General features: G+C 41.9%; 1 protein-coding gene across 4 annotated transcripts in view; it reads left to right on the top strand.

Moving 5' to 3' along the window:
- The window catches only part of CERS1 (ceramide synthase 1), a 120052-nt gene that overhangs the window by 89792 nt on the left and 8109 nt on the right, over positions 1 to 22151 (top strand). For all 4 annotated transcript variants that reach the window (XM_069767724.1, XM_069767722.1, XM_069767721.1 and 1 more), the window contains one exon: positions 9479 to 9627. In XM_069767724.1, coding sequence (XP_069623825.1) covers positions 9479 to 9627 — 149 coding nt within the window. The remainder of the gene's footprint in view (positions 1 to 9478; positions 9628 to 22151) is intronic.

Below are 22151 nucleotides of genomic sequence, written 5' to 3' on the forward strand. Positions count from 1 at the left end.
TCTTAAATACATTTTGAATTGAAGAAGGGTCAACTTGAAAACGCATTGCTATCTTCTTATAGCCTTCTCGTGCTTTGTGGGCCTCCACCATTTTCACTTTGAGTGCTAGGCAGCTGTTTAGAAAAACCCATGGCAGCTGTTTTTTGGCACAAGGTTAGAGTAGGCTGGGTTTTTATAAAGCTGGCAAATTTGCATCACCTTGCCTTTCCTAACGATGATAGTGAACAAGCTATAACCTTAACAGGCTAATTAAGGTCTGAAACCTTAGTCAAAGTTATCTGTGCACACAAACGTCAAGGGTGCCCAAACTTTTGTATCTGCTTATTTTCCTTTTAGTAATTCATAAAATGAAAAAAATTACAATTTTTTTTGCCTAAAATACAAAGGAAATGTTAACTTTAGGCCTTTTAGAGATCATTTCATCTTCCACTTGCTTAAGTGTTCACAACAGTAATTTTGACAAGGGTAGCTCAAACTTTTAAATGCAAACCTAGGTGTTATAGGAAAGCCTACAGCAATTGTTCAGTTCCCCTGCAGTACCACCAAAGCGATAGTGAAGCATTACAAGAGTCTTATAGACATTAATAAGACGTCTCTGCAATGTACATATGATATTTGATATATCAAAGAGGATTTTATACATCCTTCATGGCAAGTAGATTTTTGGTTTGGTTCATGAGAATAGAATGTATTGCAAGGCTGGGTTCACATAGCGTTTGCCATTACATTCAGTGGCTCCTTCAGGCATATGTCTGAACGCTCTGTGACAGGGTCACTGGCAATGTATGTGAGGGGAGATAGGTATCATGAAGATTGCCATCTTCCGTGATCTGAAAATCCAGAATTTTCTCTCCAGGATGTTATGTGCTTAGAGGGGTTAATCGGTCATGACAGGGTTGGGTTTTTTTGTGAGTAGTTGCAAGAGATGGGTAGGACAACTGCTCACCAAATCTCCACCCCAAGGGTGCCGTTTGGCAGGTTAAATGTCTAGACACTGAGTTTTTTTTCTCTGTCTGTGGAGCTGGAAGCAGGAGAGTGTTTATGTGCAACTGTGTGGACTCTGTTGATTGTACCTTGAGCAGGTGGATTCCTGCAGTCTTAAGGTACCTTCACACTGAGCAACTTTCCAACGAGAACGACAGCGATCCGTGACGTTGCAGCGTCCTGGATAGCGATCTCGTTGTGTTTGACACGCAGCAGCGATCAGGATCCTGCTGTGACATGGCTGGTCGGAGCTAGAAGTCCAGAACTTTATTTGGTCGTCAGGTCGGCGTGATTCGTCATGTTTGACAGCAAAAGCAACGATGCCAGCAATGTTTTTACATGGAGCTAACAACCAGCGAGAACTGGATCGCTCCTGCATCGTTCTGGTGTTGCCGTGTTTGACGTCTCTACAGCGACCTAAACAGCGACGCTGCAGCGATCGGCTCGTTGTCTATATCGCTGCAGCGTTGCTGAGTGTGACGGTACCTTTAAGGACTGTGCTATATGTTATCTTTTTGTTTCCTGGATTTGCCAGAAAGGCCATGTTTATTTTGTTGAACCTTGCATTGTTTTACATAAATCAGCATAAGAAACGTTCCCATGTCTACCTCTGTGAGTAGCTGAGTGACTCGATCTACCACACTCCGTCAAATGGGTTTCGTGCATATGCCCAAATGGGCCATTGACTATAATGATGCAGTCACTGTGCTCTGTTGTGCATCATTTTTGTACACACGTGGTCAAAATAGTTGGAACCCCTTGTTTAATGACAGAAAAACCCACAATGGTCATGTAACGGGGGCCAGGGTGGTAGCCATACCGAGGGATTGCTGCTGCTTCCTCATCACACCCTGACGCTTCGCTACAGAAATATCATGTCCATTTTGTGGTGTGCTGTGTGTGTCAAGTAGTTCACCCACCTGTGAGTCAGAATCCTTCACAGCATACAGGGCTCCAATCCGTCGCAGACACACACAAATGTTATCAAAGTCCCAATTCATTTTCCATAAAACTTTACCTAACTTGTGCATCTTCATAACAGTTACAGTCCATCTATTTTCCCAATACATGAGTAATCCATCTCCTGCGTTTTCCTTGGTCTGCTCCCTCAGCTTTTCTTCCTGCACCACGGCTCCCAGGCCCGCAGCTTCCTGAACCATCCAACTAGCTGATACTGAGTGCTCCCCGTCTACTTTTCCTATCTTGGGTGAAAATTCAGGTTTCCTCCACAATTCCTGTTCGGACCGTAAGTCCCGGACGTCACGGGAGGTAAACCACAGACTAGCCATTGATTCTTCAAGGCCGCCTCGCTCTCTTAACTCTACACTGTTGCTCTGTTCAGCTTTCTGACACAACTCCTTCTAGAACAATTCTCCTCACACAGCTTTAGCTCCTCCCACTACCTGAAAATTACCTCAGAAAGGCACTCTCCCAGCCGCTACACTGGCTCCGCCCCCTTTCTCAACTGTCACTACTCTGACTGAAATCAGTTCTCAACATAATCTAATCTCCTACTCTACAGTGCCCCCCTTAACACTAACCTGTAACTACAATGCCATAACCCTTACCAGTGCTGACCTACCACTGCCACTGACTGTCCCTATTCCTGTCCCTAACACACAGATATCAGAACAGTGTCAGCCATTATCATATTAAACTGTCAAATATCACAAACTACACAGGGCACACAGCAAACACAAAACATACCCAGTTTCATTAGGTAGGCATGCACAGGAATGCAGGGCTCAAACCAGCGGCCTGAACACCCCCTTACAGTCACAGAAATAACTTGAATCTGACAAAAGTACAAAAGTAATAATAAATAAAAAAACTATGAAAATGAACAAATGAAAGTCAGACATTGCTTTCAACCATGATTCCACAGAATTAAAAAAAATAAAACTCATGAAATAGGCCTGGACAGAAAAGATGGTACCCCTAATTTAATATTTTATTGCACAACCTTTTGAGGCAATCACTACAATCAAAACAATTCCTGTAACTGTCAATGAGACTTCTACACCACTCGACAAGTGTTTTGTCCCACTCCTCAAGAGCAAACTGCTCCAGTTGTCTCGTGCTTTGAAGGTTGCCTTTTCCAGACGGCATGTTTCAGCTCTTTCCAAAGATGCTCAATAGGATTTAGGTCAGGGCTCATAGAAGGCCACTTCAGAATAGTCCAGTGATTTCCTCTTAGCCATTCTTGTTTTTTTTTTTAGCTGTGTCTTCTGGGTCATTATCCTGTTGCAAGACCCATGACCTGCGACTGAGACCGAGCTTTCTGACACGAGGGAGCACATTTCTCTCTAGAATCCTTTGATAATCTTGAGATTTCATTGTACCCTGCACAGATTCTAGACACCCTGTGCCAGATGCAGCAAAGCAGCCCCAGAACATAACAGAGCCTCCTCCATATTTCACAGTAGGGACAGTGTTTTTTTTTTCTTGATATGCTTCATTTTTCAGTCTGTGAACATAGAGCTGATGTACCTTGACAAAAAGTTCAATTTTTGTCTCCTCTGTCCATAGGACATTCTCCCAGAAGCTTTGTGTCTTGTCAACATGTAATTTGACAAATTCCAGTCTGACTTTTTTATGATTTGTTTTTCAACAAAAAATCAAACAAATGGCGTCAGTCACTCTTCCAGCATCTTTTCAGTTGTTCTGTGTCTCACAAATCTTCTTCTCTGTGATCCAAACACCTCAAAATTGGATTCGTCTGTCCATAACACTTTTTTCCAATCTTCCTCTGTTCAATGTCTGTGTTCTTTTGCCATATTAATCTTTTCCTTTTATTAGCCAGTCTCAGATATGTCTTTTTCTTTGCCACTCTACCCTGAAGGCCAGTATCCCAGAGTCGCCTCTTTACTGTAGACGTTGACACTGGCGTTTTGCGTGTACTATTTAATGAAGCTGCCAGTTGAGGAGCTGTGAGGCGTCGATTTCTCAAACTACAGACTCTAATGTACTTGTCTTGTTGCTCAGTTTTGCAGCGGGGCCTCACACTTCTCTTTCTACTCTGGTTAGAGCCTGTTTGTGCTCTCCTCTGAAGGGAATAGTACACACCGTTGTAGGAAGTCTTCAGTTTCTTAAAAATTTTTTTTCAAAAATAAGGAAATTTCTAAGTGACCCTAAACTTTTGAACGATAGTGTATATAATCAGCTTCTGGGGGCCAGGGTGTTTTCTAAACATGATCTTAGAACAGCTTACAATTTGATACACATCCAGAAGGGTGATGAGTGGAAAATGGTGTTTTTAACGTCTGACAGCCTGTTTTAAAAACTTGTCATGCCTTTTGGATTATCTAATGCACCTGCTGTGTTTCAAAATTTTATGAATGATATTTTCTCTGATTGCATTGGAAGGTTTTTTGTAATATACCTCGATGACATTCTAATTTTCACTCCAGACTTGGACACTCACCAGAAACATGTCCGTGTGGTGTTACAGAGACTGAGGGAGAACTCTCTGTTTGCTAAATTAGAGAAATGTGTTTTTTTTCTGCTCAGGAAATCTCTTTCTTGCGGTTTATCTTGTCAGCAGAAGGGTTTAAGATGGACCCTGGGAAGGTGCAGGCCATAATTGATTCGGTTCGACCTCGTGATCTTAAGGCTTTGCAGCGTTTTCTGGGATTCGCCAACTATTATAGAAAATTTATCAAGGGGTTTTCACAAATTGCTAAACCACTTACTGACCTTACATGTAAGGGGGCGAATCTCAAGGTTTGGTCACCGGGTGCTATCAGGGATTTTGAAAGATTTAAAAAGTGGTGGATTCTGTTGTGAATTCCGCTCTTGGGCTCCCTCCGGTGGTTTTAAGTGGTATGGCTGCTCCTTGGATTTAGCAGTCTGCAGCTGCTTCCACTGATTGTCTTTCTGCTCGGCTATTTATGCCTGGCTCTTCCCTTCAGCCAGTGCCACTTGTCAATGGTTCCCGGTTGGATTCACATCTCTCTTGGATTTCCCTTATATCCTGACCAGTTCAGCAAAATTAAGTCCTTGCTTGCTCTTTTCTGTCCACAGGTTGTGGACTTATTCGTTCTGTGCTTTCTATGTTTTGTCCAGCTTGTCAGTATGGATTAATTCAGTTAAGCTGGAAGCTCTGGGAAGCAGATTTACCCTCCACACCTTTAGTCAGGTGTGGATATTTTTGTAAACTCTGTGTGGATTTTTGTAGTTTTTAATACTGACCGCACAGTATTCTATCCTGTCCTATCTATCTAGCTAGACTGGCCTCCTGTGCTACATCCTGGTTTCATTCTGTGTATGTCTTTTCCCTCTCCACTCACAGTCATTACTTGTGGGGGGCTATCTATCCTTTGGGGATTTTCTCTGAGGCAAGATAGTTTTCCTGTTTCTATCTTTAGGGGTAGTTAGTTCTCAGGCTGTGACGAGGTGCCTAGGGAGTGACAGGAGCATCCCACGGCTACTTCTAGCTACTTCTGAGCTTAGGGACTGCAGTCAGTTCAGGTACCACCTCCTTCAGAGCTCGTCCCATGTTGCTCCTAAACCACCAGTTCATAACAGGATTCTTCGGAAATCAGAGTGTGGGCAGTCTTATCACAGGGGCCCGAAACTCATAGAATCATAGAATGTTACATTTGGAAGGGACCTCCTGGGTCATCTGGTCCAACCCACTGCTCGAAGCAGGATTCACTAAATCATCCCAGACAGATGTCTGTCCAGCCTCTGGTTGAAGAACTTTGAGAACTCACCACACCTCTCATGGCAGCCTGTTCCACTCATTGATCACCCTAACTGTCAAAAAGTTTTTTCTAATAACTGACTAGCTTTCTAGTTTTCTGACTAACCTGCATCCATGTGCTTTTCTTTCTAAAAAATTTTCACCGACAGAGAGAAATTATGATGTTGGGAATCAAGAGTTTTTTGGAGAGGGTGGTTCATCTAGTTACGGTGATCACAGATCACAAGAATTTAGCTTACATTGAATCGGCTAAAAGGTTAACTCCTAGACATGCCAGATGGTCCTGGTTTCTCTCTTGATTTAATTTTTCTATTACAGTCAGGCTAGGGTCTAAGAATGTGAAAGCTGATGCCTTATCTTGTAGTCTAGCTTCCATTTCTCCTCCAGAACCTCCATCCTACATTATTCCTCAGGACATTGTGGTGTCTATAGTAACCTCAGAGCTGGAAGTGGAGATTCGTACAGCCCAGTCTTTGGCTCCTTCTATTTCCCCAGGGTCCAAATTATTTGTGCCTGTGTACCTAAGATTGTGGGTGTTACAGGAATTTCATGATTCCTTTTTAAGTGGTCATCTTGGGGTTACTGCCACAAGGAAAGCCATCGCTAGACTTATTTGGTGGCCATCCAAGTAAGGATATGAAGGATTTTGTATCTGCTTGTGAAGTCTGCGCACACGCCAAAGTCAGTCTACATGGATTGACTTGTCATTTTCATCTGCTTATCACCCTGAAACCAATGGTCAGACTGAGAGGACAAACCAATCTTTGGAACAGATTTATGGTGCTTTGTGGCAGCGCGACAGGAGGACTGGTCTTCATTTTTACCTCTCGCTGAGTTTGCTTTTAACAGTTGAGTAAACCAATGCATCGAAACATCGCCATTCTTCTGTAATTATGGCTTTCATCCCCATTTTGGCAAATTTTCTAGGATTATTTCTGAATGCCCTGGGGTGGAGGTCACCATGCAGAGATTTAGAGGTGTCTGGAGGGAGGTTCAAAAGAATATTGGGACTGCTCAGATTCACCAAAAATGAAATTTCAATAGAAGACGGTCGGTGGGTCCTTCTTTTAAAATTGGGGATAAAGTTTGGTTGTCGTCTAGGAACATTAAACTTAAAGTGCCATTGGTGAAGTTGGGTCCAAAGTTTTATTGGTCCGTATGAGATCCTATAGGTGGTCAATACTGTGGCATTTAGGTTAAAGCAGTATTTCCCAAACTCCAGTCCTCTCGGACCCCAACAGATCATGTTTTCCCTCACGGTGTCTGGGATGCAGTTACTGACAGCTCAGCTGTCTAATCTGGTATAGGGTGTGCTGAAGCTGTCAGTACCATGATTGACAGCTTGGCCATCCAATCTGGTACAGGGGTGTGCTGAGCTGTCAGTGTGTTGATTGACAGCTCGACTATCCAATCTGAGACTGAGGCGTCAGCTGTCTCTTGTGTTCATTATTCCACTTAATGACCACTCTTCTTAAAGGGACACTGTCACCTGAATTTGGAGGGAACAATCTTCAGCCATGGAGGCGGGGTTTTGGGGTGTTTGATTCACCCTTTCCTTACCCACTGGCTGCATGCTGGCTGCAATATTGGATTGAAGTTCATTCTCTGTCCTCCGTAGTACATGCCTGCACAAGGCAATCTTGCCTTGCGCAGGCGTGTACCATGGAGGACAGAGAATGAACTTCAATCCAATATTGCAGCCAGCATGCAGCCAGCGGGTAAGGAAAGGGTAAATCAAACACCCAAAAACCCCGCCTCCATGGCTGAAGATTGTTCCCTCCAAATTCAGGTGACAGTGTCCCTTTAATTGAGCTGAGTTACCCAGAACAATGCCAGATATACATTCATCTTGTGAGGTTTGTGCTGTGCTCTCTGTGCCTTGAGTTCTATATGTTTCACCTGTTGCCTGACCTTGGACTTTGTTTTGACTACCTGCCTGTTTAACCCCTTCAGCTCTGATCCGCTATCCTCCCGGTACACTGACATCGGAATATTACCTGACTACAATTTTGTCTTTTCCTTCTGTTTATGACATACCTTCCTGGCTTCTGACCTTGGACTTCTTGACCACTCTGACTCGCGGCATGGCTGTGAGAAGTGACTAGCGTCACAGTCTGACTTTCATTTGTTCATTTTCATAGCTCTTTTATTTATTATTCCTTTTGCCAGAGTCAAGTTATTTCTGTGACCATTGTGGGGTTTTCTGTCATTAAATGAAGGGTACCAACATTTTTTTACCTCATGTGTCTATGTCTATTGGGCAGCCAGACGTAGTCAGTGGAGTTACAGTGTGCTGGGTGGTACATAATTTTTGGTCATATGCGCCTTTTGGAGGTGGACAGCAAAACACAATAAACTATGTCTTGCTTTCAACTTCTGCTAAGCATATACGTCCAAAAATGATACAGAACAGAGATCACTGTGACTACATCTTAATCATTGTAGTCAATGGCCCCATCGGCATATACGCCCGAATCCCGTTTTGCGGAGGTTCAGGTATAGACGCGCCGAAAGAGTCACTGAACTTAGTGGCATACATAAGGTGAACCCAGCCTAATATTAAGCAGTAATTGAACTATTCAAATGGGTATCTGACTAAGGGGTAAATGTGCCTGGCAATATGCCTGGCAGTGCTGGCACATTGCTCAGTAGGAAACGTGCCACACTGACTTGTTGTTCACCAGGAGATGGGCTGCTTTTCCACGTCAAAAATAATAATTCTAATAATAATAATCTGCCTAGATTTTGAAAGCAAGCCCAATACATACAGCTCTGGCAAAAGCTAAGAGACCACATCAAAATCCTGTCATGGGCAGCCCAATCTCCAGACTTGAACCCCATTGAAAACCTCTGGAATGTAATCAAGAGGATGATGGATAGTCACAAGCCATCAAACAACTGCTTACAATTTTGCGCCAGAAGCAGTGTGAAAGACTGGTGGAAAGCATGCAATGAAAGCTGTGATAAAAAATCATAGTTAGGCTGCCGTCACACTATCAGTATTTGGTCAGTATTTTACCTCAGTATGTGTAGCCAAAACCAGGAGTGGAACAATTAGAGGAAAAGTATAATAGAAACATATGCACCACTTCTGCATTTATCACCCACTCCTGGTTTTGGCTCACAAATACTGATGTAAAATACTGACCAAATACTGCTAGTGTGACGGCAGCCTTAATCCACAAAATATTGATTTCTGAGCTCTTCCTGAGTTAAAACATTAGTATTGTTGTTTCTAAATGATTATGATCTTGTTTTCTTTGCATTATTTGAGATCTGAAAGCACTGTTTTCTTTTTGTTTTTGTTTTTTGAAATTTTGACCATTTTTCTTTTTTAGAAAAAAAATACCAAATTTATTGCTTGGAAATTCAGAGACATGTTGTCAGAAGTATATAGAATAAAAGAACAGTTTACATTTCACTCAAATTTTTCTTTTTAGGCCGGAGTCACACTACAGCGAGATACGGCCGAGTCTCGCTGGTTAAAACCAAGCTCTGGCACCGGCACTCCAGAGCGGAGCGTGCGGCCGCATAGCAATACATGGAGCTGCACGCTCCGCTCCGGAGTGCAGGTGCCAGAGCTTGGTTTTAACCAGCGAGACTCGGCCATATCTCGCTGTAGTGTGACTCCGGCCTAAAGAGAAAAATCAGACAAACTGAACATTTGCAGGGGTCTCTTAATTTTTGCCAGAGCTGTATACCTACGACCGAACAAATTAGCGCTTTTTTAGCCTGTCTGTTAAAATAAATGTTGCATTCCACTTAATATTATTTCATCTTTTCTCTCAGTACATAGTAATGTTTGTTGTGAAAGTGATAACGGGCCAGGTTAAAGAAGTTAATGATGTTCGGGAGTATGATATTTCTGAAGATCAGAAAATGATGATGCAAGATCACAGCAAAACCTTCACAAGGCACAAGGATACCATGAATAACAAGTAAGTACAAACAGCTCTCTCCAGTGGGTGGCATATGTTTTTACTGCCTCACTTGGTACTTCATGTGTTAATAACGCACTTCTAGCCTAACTTGTTTCTTGGGTAAAGTGAAATCTGGTATGTCTCCAATGTGTGAATTTATTCTGGTAAGTACCATATATCTATCGCATTATAAGTGCTCTAGTTATAGTGCTGGAATTATTATATGGCGCAAACTCCCTTTAAGGCAACTCCTTCAATGGCGTCTAACCTGTGGTCTTTTCCTCTCCAGCCTTGTGCAAAAAAACAGCAAAATGGAAACTTTGTGCCTATAGACATCAGTTTTGCTGCCAATCATATCTTTGAGCCACAAGAATAAAACAATACCCTCAGCTTTGTTGTTACTGAATATCTGATATCTACCAAGGCGAAATAACAGCTGATGCAGATTTTCAGTGACTTACCAGTTCATAAAATAGTTCCATTTTTTTAAGGCTATGTTCACATGATGTTTATTTAGTGAGTTTTTCATGTTGCAGATTTTCTGCAGTATTTCTGCATCTATTAAGTAATTTAAGTTACTTGCAATTTTTTATTCATTGTGTTTTTTACATACATTTTTCTCTAATTTGTGACTGTATTTTTTGTCTCTTGTTGGTGTATCATGTTTTAGATAAAGCTGTTTTATTTTTTTATACCTCCTGGTATTTTGGCTTTGTTAACACTTTATTGATACAGTCATGTGTTAATTATATGCATTTTTAGTGCTTTTCCACCTAAGAAACCCACTAAAAAGGCATATATATTTTTCACCTGCAGATTTCCTGCATTCAATGTAATTCTATGTTGTAAATGGGCACTTAAAACTGCGTAACAGCAAGAGACATGAACATATTGTGGGTTTTAAACACAGTAAGTTCAAGCTACGTAAAAAAGGTCCAGTGGGCATGAGATTGCTATAAATCCCATCCACTTTGCTGGAACGGTAAGACGCTGCGGTTTTAGCGAAAAGACGCAGCATCAGAAACTCACCAAAAATATGTCGGAATATATATATTAATTTAGCTTAATGGAAAACGTATTGCTTGGACGACATAGTGTAACTCAATGGCACACAGTTGCCAGAGGCATACAGTGTTGGGAGTATTCATACAGTATAGTGGATTCTCCAAATGTAGTGTGTTAACCCCTAAATGACCTGGGGTATTTCAGTATTTGTGTTTTCGTTTTTTGCTCACCTTCTTCCCAGAGCCATAACTTTTTTTTATTTTACTGTCAAAATAGCCATTTGAGGGCTTGTTTTTTTCAGTACAAGTTGTAATTTTGAATGACACCATTGGATTTTACATATCATGTACTAGAAAATGTGGAAAAAATTCCAAGTGTGGTGAAATAGCCAAAAAGTGCAATTCCACAATTGTTTTTTTTACTATGTTCATTTGTTCATTAAATGCTAAAACTGACCTGCCATTATGATTCTCCAGGTCATTACAAGTTCCTAGACACCAAACATGTATAGGTTCTTTTTTATTTAAGTGGTGTAAGAAAAAATCCACAATTTTGCGATACCTGTAGCGTCTCCATTTTTCCTGGTCTGGGCCTGGGTGAGGGCTTATTTTTTGCGCACTGTGCTGATGTTTTTATTGATATCATTTTGGTGTTGATACAATCTATTGATCACCCGTTTTTGCATTTTATTGCAATGTAGCGGCAACCAAAAAAACTTATTTCTGGTGTTTTTAATTTTTTTCTTGTTATGCCGTTTAGCTAACGGATTAATTATTTTTCTATATTGATAGATAGGGCGATTCTGAATGCGGCGATACCAAATATGTGTAAATTTGATTTTTTTTTTGTTTTGTTTTGGGGCTAAAGAGGGGTGATTTGAACTTTTATATTTTTTAATTTTATTAAAATATTTTTGCAAACATTTTTTTTACTTTTTCGCATGTTTCAATAGTCTCCATAGAAGACTAGAAGCTGCAATACTTTGATCGCCTCTGCTACACACAGGCGAATATCAGATCGTCTGTGTGTAGCAGAAATGCTCACTTGCTCTGAGCGCTTATAGCTATCTGGCAATGACAACCATAGAGGTCTGCTGAAGACCTCTGGTTGTCATGCTGACACATCAGTAACCCACGATCATGTGACAGGTCACTAATGGGCGGGATTAGTGACACGCTTCCGGGAAGCACAAGTTAAATGCCGCTATGAGATTGACAGCGGCATTTAACTAGTTAACAGCCGCTGGTGGATCACGATTCCACCCACAGTTGTTGTGGGCACTTGTCAGCTGTATAGATCAGCTGTCATGTGCCCGGAAAGGTGCGGGCTCAGTACCAGAGCTCGCACCAAACAGGGAGTCCAGCCTGGGCGTACTATTACACCTAATGCCGGAAAGGGTTGAAGGAATCTGTCACCAGATTTTGCTATCCCATCTGAGAGCAGCATAATATAGGGACAGAGATTCCGATTCCAGCAATGTGTCATGTACTAGGCTGCTTGCTGTCATTGTGATAAAATCACTGTTTTATCTGCTGCAGATCAACCAGTTCTTTGAATGCTGATCTCTGTATAACCACACCCACACCACTGATTGAACGCTTTCTGTGTACATTGTGCATAGGCAGAAAGCTGCCAATCCATGGTGTGGGCGGAGTTATAAAAAACTCATGAACATGCTTAACTACCTGGCAGCAGGTTTATTAGTCCTCTAGTAATAATATCCTGCTGATAAGACACTGATTTTTATAAAAACTACATTAAGCAGACCAGTAAGTGATCGCTGTAATCATGATCTGTGATCCTATATTATTCTTCTCTCAGAATACGGTAAGTAGCAAACGCCTTGTGACAAATTCCCATTACAGCAAGTCAAATGTGGACAATTTCAGAATTTTAATTCTGCAACCTCTCAGACCTAAGGCCATGTTCACACTTAGCGGTTTTTACCGCGGAACCGTGGCGATTTTGCCGCTGCGGGTCCGCTGCAGTTTCCATTGCGTTTACAGTAACATGTAAACCCTATGGAAACCGCAAACCGCTGTGCACATGCTGCGGGAAAAAACGTGCGGGAACGCAGTGGTTTACAACCCGCAGCATGTCACTTCTTTGTGCAGAATCGCAGCGATTCTGCACCCATAGGAATGCATTGATCCACTTACTTCCCGCAGGGGGCTGTGCCCACCATGCGGAAAGTAAGCGGATAATGTGCAGATGGTACCCGGGGTGGAGGAGAGGAGACTCTCCTCCAGTCCCTGGGAACCATATTTGTGTAAAAAAAAAAAAAAAGAATTAAAATAAAAAATGATATACTCACCTCTCAGCGCTGCACGCGGCCGTCCGGTCTCAGGTTGCTATGCGACCAGGACCTGTGGTGACGTCACGGTCACATGACCGTGACGTCACGAAGGTCCTTCTCGCACAACATCTTTGGAACCGGACCGCCGCGTGCAACGCCAAGGAGATCGGACGTCAGAGGGTGAGTATATCATTATTTTTATTATTTTTAACATTACTATTGATGCTATCTGAATGTCTCTGTCTGAAGGATCCAAATGTGGTGGATAATCGGACATGTTGGGGCAAAGAATTCCAGAAGTTGAGGGATATTCAGGAGAAGTCTTGGAGGCGATTGGGTGAGGAGCGAATAATTGTGGAGGAGAGAAGGAGGTTTTGGGAGGACCGGAGATTACGTGGGGGAAGATATTGGGAGATTAGTTTGGAAATATATGAAGGAGAAAGGTTATGGATGGCTTTGTAGGTCAGTGTTAGTAGATTAAACTGGAAATGCTGGGAAATTGGGAGCCAGTGAAGGGATTTGCAAAGAGGAGAAGCAGGAGTATAGCGAGGAGAGAGATTAATAATTCAGGCAGCAGAGTAAAGGATGGACTGGAGGGGTGCGAGAGTGTTAGGCTATGTTCACACTTTGCTGATTTTGCTGCGGATCCGCAGCGGACTTGACCGCTGCGGATCCGCAGCAGTTTCCCATGAGTTTACATTACAATGTAAACCTATGGGAAACAAAAAACGCTGTGCACATGCTGCAGAAAAATCCGCGCGGAAACGCTGCGGATTACATTCCGCAGCATGTCACTTCTTTTCTGCGGATTTTCACCTGCTCCAATAGGAAACTGCAGAGGAAAATCCGCAGAAGAAACCACAGTAAAAACCGCGATAAATCCGCAGTAAAAACCGCAACGGGTTTTCACTGCGGATTTTGGAATTCTGCTGCGGAAAAATCCGCAGTGGAATCTGCAAAGTGTGAACATAGCCTTAGAAGGTAGGCCACACAGGAGGATGTTGCAGTAGTTGAGGTGGGAGATGAGTAGGGTATGCACAAGCATTTTGGTAGAGGGTTGAGAAAAGGATGGATCCTGGAAACATTTTTGACCTGGAGGCAACAGGAGGTGGCAAGAGCTTGGATCTGCAGTTTGAAGGACAGGGCAGAGTAAAGGGTTCCTCCAAGGCAGCGGATTTCCAGGACAGGGGAAAGTGTGATCTCATTTACTGTGATAGAGAAATCAGGTAGGGAAGATATGCGAGATGGAGGAAAGATAATTAGTTCAGATTTGTCCACATTGAGCTTGAGGAAGCGAGAGAAGAAGGAGGATACGGCTGATAGATACTCTGGGATTCTGGACAGCAGAGAGGTGACATCTGGGCCAGAGAGGTAGATCTGAGTGTCATCAGCATATAGATGGTACTGGAAGCCAAAGGAATTTATGAGTTGTCCCAGGCCAAGGGTATAGATTGAGAAGAGAAGGGGTCCAAGGACAAAGCCTTGATGGATACCAACAGAGAACGGGCAAGATGAGGAAGTAGTGTGGGAGTAGGAAACGCTAAATGTGCGGTTGGTATGGTACGAGGAGAACCAGGATAGAGCAAGGTCTTTGACATGAAAGGAAGAGAGGATCTGTAGTAGGAGGCAGTGGTCAACTTTGTCGAAGGCAGAGGACAGGTCAAGAAGGAGGAGTATAGAGAATTGTTTGTTAGCATTGGTTGTAAGTAAGTTGTTAGTAAGTTTGGTCAGGGCAGTCTCAGTGGAATGGTGGGGACAGAAGCCAGATTGTAGGTCGTCGAAGAGTGAGTTACAGTTGTGGCCAAAAGTATTGACACACCTGCAATTCTGTCAGATAATACTCAGTTTCTTCCTGAAAATGATTGCAATCACAAATTCTTTGGTATTATTATCTTCATTTAATTTGTCTTAAATGAAAAAACACAAAAGAGAATGAAGCAAAAAGCAAAACATTGATCATTTCACACAAAACTCCAAAAATGGGCCAGACAAAAGTATTGGCACCCTCAGCCTAATACTTGGTTGCACAACCTTTAGCCAAAATAACTGCGACCAACCACTTCTGGTAACCATCAATGAGTTTCTTACAATGCTCTGCTGGAATTTTAGACCATTCCTCTTTGGCAAACTGCTCCAGGTCCCTGATATTTGAAGGGTGCCTTCTCCAAACTGCCATTTTTAGATCTCTCCACAGGTGTTCTATGGGATTCAGGTCAGGACTGACCACCTTAGAAGTCTCCAGTGCTTTCTCTCAAACCATTTTCTAGTGCTTTTGAAGTGTGTTTTGGGTCATTGTCCTGCTGGAAGACCCATGACCTCTGAGGGAGACCCAGCTTTCTCACACTGGGCCCTACATTATGCTGCAAAATTTGTTGGTAGTCTTCAGACTTCATAATGCCATGCACACGGTCAAGCAGTCCAGTGCCAGAGGCAGCAAAGCAACCCCAAAACATCAGGGAACCTCCGCCATGTTTGACTGTAGGGACCGTGTTCTTTTCTTTGAATGCCTCTTTTTTTCTCCTGTAAACTCTATGTTGATGCCTTTGCCCAAAAAGCTCTACTTTTGTCTCATCTGATCAGAGAACATTCTTCCAAAACGTTTTAGGCTTTTTCAGGTAAGTTTTGGCAAACTCCAGCCTGGCTTCTTTATGTCTCGGGGTAAGAAGTGGGGTCTTCCTGGGTCTCCTACCATACAGTCCCTTTTCATTCAGACGCCGACGGATAGTACGGGTTGACACTGTTGTACCCTCGGACTGCAGGGCAGCTTGAACTTGTTTGGATGTTAGTCGAGGTTCTTTATTCAACATCCACACAATCTTGTGTTGAAATCTCTTGTCAATTTTCTTTTCCGTCCACATCTAGGGAGGTTAGCCACAGTACCATGGGCTTTAAACTTCTTGATGACACTGCGTACGGTAGACACAGGAACATTCAGGTCTTTGGAGATGGACTTGTAGCCTTGAGATTGCTCATGCTTCCTCACAATTTGGTTTCTCAAGTCCTCAGACAGTTCTTTGGTCTTCTTTCTTTTCTCCATGCTCAATGTGGTACACACAAGGACACAGGACAGAGGTTGAGTCAACTTTAATCCATGTCAACTGGCTGCAAGTGTGATTTAGTTATTGTCAACACCTGTTAGGTGCCACAGGTAAGTTACAGGTGCTGTTAATTACACAAATTAGAGAAGCATCACATGATTTTTCAAACAGTGCCAATACTTTTGTCCACCCCCTTTTTTATGTTTGGTGTGGAATTATATCCAATTTGGCTTTAGGACAATTCTTTTTGTGTTGTTTCATTTAAGACAAATTAAATGAAGATAATAATAACAAATAATTTGTGTTTGCAATCATTTTCAGGAAGAAACTGAGTATTACCTGACAGAATTGCAGGGGTATCAATACTTTTGGCCACAACTGTAGATGCACAGTGAGAGGAAAGTTCAGTGTGTACATGCTGCTCAAGGAGTTTGGAAGCAAATCGGAGCAAAGATGTGGGGTGATAGCTGGACCTAGCGCTCGGGTCAAGGGATGACTTTTTGAGGATAGGTTTGATTGTGGCATGTTTGAAAGCAGAGGTGAAGGTACCAGAAGGAAGTGATAGGTTGAAGAGATGGGTTAGGGATGGGATAAGTGTAGTGGTGAGGTCATATTGCTAGTACATTCCACAAACTTAAGAATAAAACTGAAACTTAACATAAACCCTTTACGCAAAATCTGGTGATTTACGTCCACTGCAGACCATATAAAGTTACAGATAATAGTTCCTTTTTCCAAATATGGAAATATTGCCCACTATAGTCCTCATGCCAAACATGATACCCATTTAATCCCTTAATGACCAGGCCAAATTTTTCAATCTGACCAATGTCATTTTATGTGGCAATAACTCTAGAACGCTTCAACGAATCCCACTGTATCTGAGATTGTTTTTCCGTGACACATTGTAATTTATGTTAGGCCTTGTTCAGAAGTCCTGATACTTCTGGTTCTATACTAGTACTGGTGCTATCTGTATTCGTGATTCACATCCATGTTCCGTCTGTGTGCAGCATCAATGTGACATATACCGGCGCCTGGTACTGAATCAAACTCTCATAATTTTCGCCTAGTCTCCCTGCGATCAGTGAGACTAGGCAACGCTGATGAGACTTGTAGTCAGCACCCACCGTCTGTGTATCACGCGTATTAAATAAATAAATAAAAACAGTGTGGGGTCCCTCTTAATTTTTCTAACCAGCTCAGAGAAAGCCGACAGGTGGGCGCTGGTGTTAATATTCTGGGAATGAGCCAATAGCCATAAAGGTTTCCAGCCTATTAATAACAGCTCAAAGCTGTTTGCTTAGCCTTTACTGGGGCACTGGTAAAAAAATTACTTGTGGTCCCCCTTATTTTTACTAACCGGCAAAGACTAAACAGACAGATGTGGACTGATATAAGCTGTGAAGGGGCCATGAATATTGGCTCCTCTCCCAGACTAAGAACATCAGCCCCCAGCCGCCTCAGGAATGGTGCATGCATTAGATATGCCAATTCCTGCCCTTAGCCTTGGCTCTTCCCACTTTCCTGGTGCAGTGCAAAGTGGGGTAATAGTTTTAGGGTTGATGTCAGCTGTGTATTGTCTACCGACATCAAGCTCAGGGGTTAGTAATGGAGAGGCGTCTATCAGACACCCCCATTACTGACCCCGTAATTAGTATTAATAAAGACACACACACACAGAAAAGTCCTTTAATTGAAATAAACACTCCCTGACCCTCTTTTACACATTCATTATTGTAAGAATAAAAAAGTCATCCTCACCTGTCCACCATTAATCCATAATGCTGATGTCCTACGACGATCCACAACTCTGCTACATCCAGATGGTTTGGTGAGTGATGACATCAGTGATGCAACCACCAGGGAATGTCATTAAGCAAAAATAAGTCCAATTATATTTGTAAAAAATGTTTACATAAAGTATGAAATAAATAGCGTAAAAGTGTTTCACCATTAGAAAAAACGTGTTTTTATGTTAAAACAAAAGTAAACAAAAATGTACACATAATTGGCATTTCTGCATCTGGAAGAAACCAAGCTATAACATTGTCCCATTATCTAAACTGTATAGTTGTGAACACAAAAATAAGACAAACACTGAAAAATATAGTTTTTTTCATTATGCATGATACAAAACAGGTATAGAAAGTGATCAAAAAGTTATACACCGTGTTCCAAATTATTATACAAATTATATTTTTCTCGGATTTTCCAAATGGTAGGTGCAAATGACAGTCAGTCTAATAAAAGTCCTCACCCGTTAGCAGTGTTCCCCAAGTCCGGTCCTCAAGAGCCACCAACAGGTCATGTTTTCAGTATTTCCTTAGTATTGCACAGGTGAAAATTGCATCACCTGTACAGGCAATAATTCCGTCACCTGTGCAATACTAAGGAAATCCTGAAAACATGACCTGTTGGTGGCTCCTGAGGACCGGAGTTGGGGAACACTGCGTTAGATGATACATTGAATTTTATTGAAGAAACCTCCCAATGATAACAGTATAATCTCCAAAATGAATAAACACTCAAAATGCACTGTTCCAAATTATTAGGCACCGTAGAATTTCTAAACATTTGATATGTTTTAATTTAACCCCTTTCTGACCTCGGACGGGATAGTACGTCCGAGGTCAAAAGCCCCGCTTTGATGTGGGCTCCGGCGATGAGCCCGCATCAAAGCCGGGACATGTCAGCTGTTTTGAACAGCTAACATGTGCCCGTAATAAGCGCGAGCAGAATCGCGATCTGCCCGCGCCTATTAACTAGTTAAATGCCGCTGTCAAACGCAGACAGCGGAATTTAACTATCGCTTCCGGCCAGGCGACCGGAAATGATCGCATCGCCGACCCCGTCACATGATCGGAGGTCGGCGATGCTTCAGCATTGTAACCATAGAGGTCCTTGAGACCTCTATGGTTACTGATCCCCGGCAGCTGTGAGCGCCACCCTGTGGTGGGCGCTCACAGCACACCTGCAATTCTGCTACATAGCAGCGAACATCAGATCACTGCTATGTAGCAGAGGCGATCGTGTTGTGCCAGCTTCTAGCCTCCTATGGAGGCTATAGAAGCATGGCAAAAGTAAAAAAAAAAAGTTAAAAAAAATGTGAAAAAAATAAAAAAAATATAAAAGTTTAAATCACCCCCCTTTCGCCCCAATCAAAATAAATCAATAAAAAAAAATCAAACCTACACATATTTGGTATCGCCGCATTCAGAATCGCCCTGTCTATCAATAAAAAAAAGCATTAACCTGATCGCTAAACGGCGTAGCGAGAAAAAATTTGAAACGCCAGAATTACGTTTTTTGGGTCGCCACGACATTGCATTAATATGCAATAATGGGCGATCAAAAGAATGTATCTGCACATAAATAGTATCATTAAAAACGTCATCTCGGCACGCAAAAAATAAGCCATCAACTGACCCCAGATAATGAAAAATGGAGACGCTACGAGTATCGGAAAATGGTGCAATTTTTTTTTTTTTTTTAGCAAAGTTTGGAATTTTTTTTCACCACTTAGATAAAAAATAACCTAGTCATGTTAGGTGTCTATAAACTCATACTGACCTGGAGAATCATAATGGCAGGTCAGTTTTCGCATTTAGTGAACCTAGCAAAAAAGCCAAACAAATGTGGGATTGCACTTTTTTTGCAATTTCACCGCACTTGGAATTTTTTTGCCGTTTTCTAGTACAAGACATGCTAAAACCAATGATGTTGTTCAAAAGAATAACTCGTCCCGCAAAAAATAAGCCCTCACATGGCCAAATTGACGGAAAAATAAAAAAGGTACGGCACTGGGAAGGAGGGGAGCGAAAAACGAACATGGAAAAACGGAAAATCCCAAGGTCATGAAGGGGTTAAAGAACTGAAAATGCTCAATTGTGGAACTTGCAGCTTTAGGAGGTCACATTCACTGAACAAAAAAGCTATTTAACTCCGAAACATCCAAACAGGCCAAGTTACATGTTAACATAGGACCCCTTCTTTGATATCACCTTCACAATTCTTGCATCCATCGAACTTGTGATTTTTGGAGAGTTTCTTCTTGTATTTCTTTGCATGAAGTCAGAATAGCCTCCCGGAGCTGCTGTTTTGATGTGAATGGCCTCCCACCCTCATAGATCTTTTGCTTGATGATACACCAAAGCCTCTCTATAGGGTTGAGATCAGGGGAAGATGGTGGCCACACCATGAGTTTATCTCTTTTTATGTCCATAGCAGCCAATGACTCAGAGGTATTCTTTGCAGCATGAGATGGTGCATTGTCATGCATGAAGATGATTTTGCTCCCGAAGGCACGTTTCTGCTTTTTATAACCAGGAAGAAAGTTGTCAGTCAGAAACTCTATATACTTTGCAGAGGTCATTTTCACACCTTTAGGAACCTTAAAGGGCCCTACCAGCTGTTTCCCCTTGATTCCAGCCCAAAACATGACTCCTCCACCTCCTTGCTGACGTCGCAGCCTTGTTGGGACATGGTGGCCATCCACCAACCATCCACTACTCCATCCATCTGGACCATCCAGGGTTGCTCGACACTCATCAGTAAACAAGACTGTTTGAAAATTAGTCTTCATGCATGTCTGGGTCCACTGCAACCATTTCTGCTTGTGCACACTGTTTAGGGGTGGCCGAATAGTAGGTTTATGCACCACAGCAAGCCTTTGAAGGATCCTACACTTTGAGGTTCGAGGGACTCCAGAGGCACCAGCAGCTTCAAATAACTATTTGCTGCTTTGTAATGGTATTTTGGCAGCTGCTCTCTTAATCCAATGAATTTGTCTGGCAGAAACCTTCCTCATTATGCCTTTATCTACATGAACTCTATCTGTGCTCTGTTTCAGTCACAAATCTGTTCACAGTAAGATGATCACTCTTTAAGTTTTCGTGAAATATGTAATGCTTTTACACCTTGTCCAAGGCATTGCACTATTTAATGCTTTTCAGTAGCAGAGAGATCCTTTTTATTTCCCATATTGCTTGAAACCTGTGGCCTGCTTAATAATGTGGAACATCATTTTTAAGTAGTTTTCCTTTAATTAGAATCACCTGGAAAACTGTATTTGAGATTGATTTCAGTGATCCATTGAGCCCTGAGACACAATACCATCCATGAGTTTATTTGAAAAACAAAATAATTAAGTCTTTATGACACTTAAATCCAATTTGGCATAATAATTTGGAACACGGTGTACATAATGAAAAATGGTGTCAATGAAAATGTAATTTCATGCCAAAAAACCCCGAAGCTTTCATATGGCTGTGCCAGGAAAAAATAATAGCTATTAGAATATGATGTTTCAAAAACACATTTTGCTGTAAAATAAAGAATTTTTTTTGTGTCAAAAGTAGCAAAACAAACAGCAAAATACACAGGTACTGCCATGAACAGGACACAGTAATCATACTGATCCAAAGTTTTACTTTCTCCACACAGGGAATATAATTCATGAATTTCTCGCTTTTCTTATCTCTGCCACCCAAAAATTAAACATCTCACAAAACATAAGCCCCCACACAGTGTTTTGTAGGAAAAAAAACAATCTTGCTCTCAGAATTTGGTGATGCAATAATAAATACATTTTTTGTAGTTTGTTTTAGTGTGAAAACATAAGAAAAAAATATCCGTATGACCCTGACGTTGCTATAATTATAGTGACCCGAAGAATTAAGCCGTCTTATCATTTTTACACTTAACAATGTAAAAAGGACATTCAAAAAATTAGAGGCAAATCCTGAATTGTTAATTCTGTCACCCAAAAATTATAATAAAATTCAATCAAAAAATGTTATGCAACCCCAGATGGTACCAATAAAATAGACAATGGCACTAAGGTTCTGGAAAAGTGACTGGGCTCATGAAAAACATTCCAGTAAAATCCATGCCAAGAAACCGAAATCATTTCCCTGCAGAATTCCCAAACTATAGTTAGCATCATCAGGTATAGCATTGCTGCTTAGAGCCTGCTTCAAGGGGTTCTCCAGAATCTAATAATTGATGACTAGTGTTGAGCGATACCGTCCGATACTTGAAAGTATCGGTATCGGATAGTACCGGCCGATACCCGAAAAGTATCGGATATCGCCGATACCGATATCCAATACCAATACAAGTCAATGGGACATCAAGTATCGGAAGGTATCCTGATGGATCCCAGGGTCTGAAGGAGAGGAAACTCTCCTTCAGGCCCTGGG

This window comes from Ranitomeya imitator, chromosome 1 (genome assembly GCF_032444005.1).
Source record: "Ranitomeya imitator isolate aRanImi1 chromosome 1, aRanImi1.pri, whole genome shotgun sequence".
Taxonomy (NCBI): Eukaryota; Metazoa; Chordata; class Amphibia; order Anura; family Dendrobatidae; genus Ranitomeya; species Ranitomeya imitator.